Source organism: Apis dorsata, unplaced genomic scaffold (assembly GCF_000469605.1).
Source record: "Apis dorsata unplaced genomic scaffold, Apis dorsata 1.3 scaffold_968, whole genome shotgun sequence".
In the NCBI taxonomy this organism is placed as follows: domain Eukaryota; kingdom Metazoa; phylum Arthropoda; class Insecta; order Hymenoptera; family Apidae; genus Apis; species Apis dorsata.
The window spans coordinates 24,605-31,665 of record NW_006264075.1 but is presented as its reverse complement, the minus strand read 5'-3'; the positions used below and the strand labels follow the sequence as shown (position 1 = coordinate 31,665).

The window sequence follows — 7,061 nt, the reverse complement described above, 5'->3', positions numbered from 1 at the left end:
AAAAAAAAAAAAAAAAAAAAAGGAGCATTAATATATGGTATTAAGTAATTCCAGTTGTGTTGAGTAATTTTAAAAATGAGATATTTCATTCGTGTTTAATGAATTTTATACATTTATATTCAATGAAAATAAGAGAAAGAAAACCTTTAGGTTTTTTAATAAGTGAATCAAACAAATGATAATTTAAAAAACTGAAAACAAATTCGTAATTTCCGAAATATATTAAATGCATAAAAATTTGATCGATTTGTTGTTTTTGTTTAATGCACCATTGCAATCACGCAGAAAGTCACAAATGATTTCGAGTTTTTGAATAAAAAATGAGACAAGAATCTAAAAATTTTGTCATCAAATCTACTCAGGAAATAGAGAAAATCATGCCAATGAAGTCACTTTTTGATTTATTTCGATATCTCAATCGGTTACCGAAATATAAAGATTCAAAGTAACGCTTAAGACCGTGCGGAAATTATGAATGGGTCCGCGATCCAGTGACCTATTTATTTTTTTTAGAAATGCGTACTATGCATTTTTAGGAATCGCGTCTGTCGCTTGTCTAGAGTTTGGGATAGATCAGTGAGACGAGGTGCAAGCGAGAGGTCCAAATAAGCAACAAGAACGGAGATAATAAACGATTAAAAATTACGTTTCTCTTTATATGACGATATCTTGAGAACCAGAAATCGTATCGGGATAAATGAAAAAGTATTTTAAAGGGCAAGTTTCTGCGCTTCCAATGATCGTTCACTCATTGACCGGAAGTCATTATCTTCGGAATTATAGCGATTCAAAGTATTCTTAATTTTAATATGGTTTGATCAAGTTTTAAAGTAAAATATAAGTAAAATACGTAATAATAATAATAAATAAATAAATATAAGTAAAATACGTAATAAGTAATATAAGTAAAATATCTTTATTTATGGAAAAATATTGCTTTTAAGGATCTTACTAATGGTATATTAAAAATTTTAAATTGATTTCAAAGTTATTTTAAATTTTTTCTTGAAATAATTAGATTTTAAGAACGTAAAAGCTTTTAATAATATTATATTCGTAATATATGATTTTTATTAAAAGTTATGTCCCAATTTCGAATAAGTTGATTTATTCTCATGTAATACTATCGAATAATCATTAAATTTTAACCTTAAAAAATATATATATATATATAAAAATATATATATATATTTATATATTTTTATATATTTTTATATATTTTTATATATATAAATATATATATATAAAAAATATATATATCATTTAATTTTTAAAAAACATATGATTACGTTTTTAACATATGATAAACATATGATTAATTTCGATGAAGTTGATTCTTTTAACTTCTCTATATCAGTATCTCATTTATCGTTTAAATTTATTAAATATTAGACTATAAAAATTACATGTTATATAAATCTTGTTTTTCTCACTTGCACTTAGATTAAAATGCTGTTTTTACAATGGTTGCCGTGCTTGCTGCGCATGAGTCGTCCAGGAAAGAAGATCACGAAGAAGACCATTCTTGGAGGCAACAGAAGGGCAAAGGGCATGGAATTGCAGGAGAAGAGTAGCAAGAGTTTGCTAGCAAATGTATTAGATATCGACGACGACATTCGTCACAAGAATAGTGCGGCAAATCCTCCTTCCGGTTATATAAGGTATATTTCCTTAAATTTTTTGTATTTGTTAATCTTACTTTAAAATATTTATTATCAAAAAAATTCGTGCTATAATAATTAAAATATATTTTAACGAGAAAATTATAAATTTCGAAAAAAAAGTTTACATTACAAATATACAAATGTATATTGCAGTATGTTCCAGTAGTTTCCATATAACTTTAAAGTATTTTACAATATTTTATGGTTATTTTATTTTCAATAATAAATATTCTTCTTGCGATTAACAATATAATAAAAATATCATATAAACATAAAATAATGAATATTAAGAATTGTCATAAAATATTCACGCTAAACTAATTAATTTATTTTATCCAATAATTAATCCATATAATATATGCATATGATCAGACATGAAGTACTTCTTAAAATATACATAAATAATTTTTCAAACAACTTTTTGAATATAATTTATATTGCAACTAACGAAATACAATATTTTCATGTAAGATTACATAAAATTTAATACATAACTTGAAAAAGTATGTTAATTTTTTTTCTACTAAGTATACGATTCAAATAATATAATTAATATTCTGTAATTTAAAGCTACTTAATCTCTCTTACGAAAAAAGCACACGAGACTCGCATGATAATGATTTGCATGATATACTGGATATGTAAATGTAGTGTGAGTGAACATCCCTATCCATGCGTGCATTCGAATCAACATAGTTGGGATGACAATGTAATTCAACACGTATAATCCTCATTCCAACAGACATTCTAAACTTCAGCAGAATCCTCGTAATGTTAGAAGATTTAGTAAAAAGTAGCCGATAATGTTTTAACAAATGAAGGACACAGTGAAAAAGTGCTACAGAATTTATTTAAATTAAAGTAATATGTGTATTTTAAAATGAAGAAGTAACATATATTTAAAATGAAAATGAAATGAATAAGATTGATATTTATTTAAAAGAAAAATGATAATAACAATATCCAGTATGTTAATAATCAAATAGTTGAAGTAATTTGTTAATCTTATTATGTCCTTTTAATTATCCATCCAATTATTATTTTCTATCTATTTATAAATTTTAATAAATTTTACTATTCTTTATCTATTAATTACATGATTTTATTGTTTAAATATAAAGTAATTATTCTAGTAACAAATTAGTAAAATAAATTTCTATTTTCTTTTAACTATAATATTCTTGTTGTAACTTATTCAACAATTAATTGAATATGAAAATGATTTCTGATAATAAATAAGTCTCAGAAAAACTGTAAGTTTAATCATTTCAATTTTCAAAATTCATTTCGTATCTCCATTTTTCTTGAACATACCTCGGGGATATAGATTTTTCCGAATAGACGAACCACTGTCCGTTTAAATTTCCAATGTATCGGCCTCCAGTGAGGACATCTATTTTTTCCTTCTCTTTGATGCCTGTTCGTGATATCTCATTGATATCAAATGCTAGTTGAGACATTTCCGATAAAATAATTCCATATGCTCCTCAATGTGTCCGCCATATAGAACGACGTGATAAAATTTATTTATGAAACATCTCAACGTGAAATGTTCGATGAAAGTTGGACATTAACGTGGAAACTATATATCACATTCCCTATTTTTTGAGTATTTCTTGATTCTTATTTCAAATACTTGGTCAGATATTGGAAATAAGTTAAATTCAATTCGTTAAAAATGAATTAAAAATTCAACGTTGTGTCTGATATAGCATAGAAAATAATATTCTAAGAAAAAAATAAATTTTTATCAAGCAGATCGAAATATAAATATTATCAATAATTTATTAAAAAGTACTAGTTTAAAGAACAAAAATTTAATATAATAAATATTGCATAATAATAGATTTTCGATCAAATTATATTATTCTTTTTTCATAATTAAATAACAAATATTACAACATATATAATTATTGACCCAATTATCACTTAATTAATTTTCTCCTTTCACTACGTTATTAATAAAAAATACGTAATTATTATATAATCAATATAAACTTTTAGGAAAATAATAAGAAAATTTAAATTGAAATCTCATTTTACAATAATAATTTTCTCTCTCTTCTATATTTATATCCTTTTATATTTTCTATACTATTAAAATAATATTCAAAGAAATCACACAAATATATATATATATATATTTTTAATTAATTATGTGCGATCGAATTTCGATTTCAATTTCGATTTTATAATATATTATATTATATTTTTATTATATTTGTATTATGTTATATGATATATTATATCATAATTTTTTATTTTTGCAAAAAAAATAAATAATTTTCATTGAATGATTAATTTATTTGTAACAGGTCGGCGTTCGGTACACCGATATCTACCGGAAGACCAGCAACGGTCGAAGATACGTCCGCATCGTTACCTCTTAGTGGGATGCAGGAGGAATTGCACACGATTCTTAAGGAATTACGATTCATCACGGATCGTATGAAAAAGGCGGATGAAAGCGACGAGATCATTAGCGACTGGAAATTCGCCGCTATGGTGGTGGACAGGTTTAGTATATTTTATTAATATCAAATGTAGAATATTAAGTTCTTGTTAATTTCAATAATGATTTAATTTATGATTTATTCTTACTTATTTATTTATTATTAAATATTAAATATTCTTTATAGAATAAAGATAATATAAATTATCGTTTAATAATTTTATTAATTTAATTTTTATTTTTTCAATTATTTATTGGAATTAATATTCATCTTTTGTATGAAATTTAAATTTTATATATTTATTAAGAAGAACTTAATCAATATTAATGAATGTTCATTTAAAATATCTTTAATTTTAATAATTTTGTTCCTTGTTCGTTACAGGCTTTGCTTGATCGTTTTCACGTTGTTCACGGTTTTGGCCACGATAGTGATATTGTGTCGTGCGCCACACATAATCGTCCAATAAATAGACTGCCCCGGTCAAGTCACCGAAAAAATGCACAAAAATTGCCAAAGGTATTAAAGTTATTCAATATTTATAACAATATTAATCATCAGCATTCTTTTTCATTCAAATCTTTCATTTTTTACATATACATTTTTATATATAGTTTATTTAAATATAATATATAATAATCAACTAGTCTGAAGTCATTATAAAATGGAATAATCACGACGTCGTACGTTGAAAGCATTTCATTTAAAAAAGTACACTTTCATATTTTCTCATATCTCGTTTCATATTTCCTTTACGATCCTCTTTAAAGAATAATTTCGCAATAAATTTAAAAGAGACGTAATTTTTTCTTAAATATTCTTTCTCGTTACTGAAATTCGCTAAATTATGCTTCTCAGTTCATTTAAATCTTTCAGATTCAACGTAATGTTCATAAAGGAATATATATATATGAAAGCTAATTAAACTTTATTTCGCATTTACATATATCTATATTCTCCTACGCAGAAAAACATCATATATTATTTTAAAACAATTTTTTTTTAATTATATTCTCTCAATATATTTTTTATATTTTATTTGTAATTGTAAATACAAATTTTCCATACAATTATGATGAAACGATATTTAATGATAATGAAAGAGAATACCATTGTTCAATTTCTAATGACTTCTACGTATGTATATGAGTTACTGCATTCAAGTAACATCATTCTTAATTCATTAGAGTGGCATAGAAAATTAGTACAGTATGAAATTATTCTATGGATAGCAAGCTTATCTCGTTCGTTATCACAATTATTTTAATGTGGTATACAATTTTCCCAAAATTATAAACTGAGAAATTAGAAATTGAATTTTCAAACATTTAGAATTTCGTGCAAACTTTAATTTCTAATATAGGTCACTGTATAAAATATAAATAAATATTCCAAGTAAAGTTATTAAATTTGACAAGTTATCTAAATAAATTAATATATGCTATTTCCTTAATAATAAATGAGAAAAAGAGATTTCTATTTTGTTACAACAAATACACATATACGTATAATTCAAAAATCATATAAATTTTACTAATAATGAATATAAATGAAAATTATCAAATTTCATTTTTATAAATTGTTCCAATATATCTAGCAATAATTTATTAATATATAAACAAATGATATAAGAATTAAAAAATGTAATTAATTTAAAATTAGTAAATTAAATGTATGAATAAATTATACAAAAATATAAGAGTCAAAATTGATAATATAATTTTCAAAAATAATATTTATTATAAAGTTATATTCATTAGCTAATAATTTGTACTTTTTCAATTAATTTTCAACATATACTCACACGTCTCGTACATCAATATAATAACATTTGCATATAATTAATTCAATCCCGCAATTATTTATTTTTGTTCCACAGAAACGACGATACGTGAGTTTCGAGGAGGCTGCCACGGAAGAGCGATCAAGTAACGAGAGAGCACGAAAAAAGCTGCTCGTTGCTTCGTGCTTCCTTTCTTCTCGCTCTCTCCCTCTCTCTCTCTCTCTCTCTTTCTCTCTATCTCTCTTTCTCTCTTTCTTTCTCTTTCTCTCTGTTTCTCCCGTTTTCTTCCCCCGAAAAAAAAAAGAAGAAAACTCTGGAACGGAGTGATTGCACGCGAAGAAATACTACGTGTGAGACGCGCTTCCAGTTTCGGCGAAAGGAAGGAGGAAGAGGCGAAGAAAGAAAGGGGAGGAACAAGCAAGAGTGAAGAGGCCGGAAGAGGAGGCGGAAGAGGTCGAAGAGGTCGTCGTTCGTTCGGTTCTTGCTGACCGACCAAAAATTTTTCAAACGCTTCGAGCACACACGTTTAAAAAACGAGGAAGCGCCCCTCGCGTGTTGAAGAACCGGAAGGACTTGGCAGGAAGCGATTGGAAAAAGGACTTATAGAGGAGGGCAAAGAAAGCGCCTCGACACATTATACACTATTGACAATACACGGCCACGTTGTGCGTTCACTTTCTTCGGCTAAAAACCGAACTTTCTCTCCTAAGTTTAAACCTAATCGAGCGCAATCGCTATCTTTCTCTCTCTATCTATCTATCTATCTACCTATCTATCTATCTATCTATCTATCTATCTATCTATCTAGTATCAAACTCTCCGCGGATAAGTGATCGACGCTCGGTGTCGTATGACGATCTTATAATTTTATTAAATTATGCAAGAAGAGCGCGTCCTCGTCTCTCTCGAGCGAGGAGGAGCATCGATTCGTTCGAGGCTACTAGGGGGAATTCGAGAAAGCTGTGTGCTTGTGTGCGCATTCCTCGAGAGAGTGTTGTCGCGGCCTTTCAGTAATTCAATAGTTAACAGACACGAACGATAGAAGGGAGAAGAAGGACAACAATAATAGTAATAACGATAATAACAATAATAATAATGATAATGGTAACGATAATAATCGTAATGACTAATGATATAAATAATATTAATAGTAAATTTAAT

General features: G+C 26.6%; 1 protein-coding gene across 6 annotated transcripts in view; it reads left to right on the top strand.

Moving 5' to 3' along the window:
- The window catches only part of LOC102674460 (neuronal acetylcholine receptor subunit alpha-7), a 362,879-nt gene extending 356,819 nt beyond the window's left edge, over positions 1-6,060 (top strand). For all 6 annotated transcript variants that reach the window (XM_006623887.2, XM_006623889.2, XM_031514304.1 and 3 more), the window contains 4 exons: positions 1,444-1,661; positions 3,980-4,180; positions 4,502-4,636; positions 5,997-6,060. In XM_006623887.2, the coding sequence (XP_006623950.1) occupies positions 1,444-1,661; positions 3,980-4,180; positions 4,502-4,586 (504 nt within the window). In that variant the 3' untranslated portion in view covers positions 4,587-4,636; positions 5,997-6,060. The remainder of the gene's footprint in view (positions 1-1,443; positions 1,662-3,979; positions 4,181-4,501; positions 4,637-5,996) is intronic.
- The last annotated feature ends 1,001 nt before the right edge of the window (positions 6,061-7,061 follow it).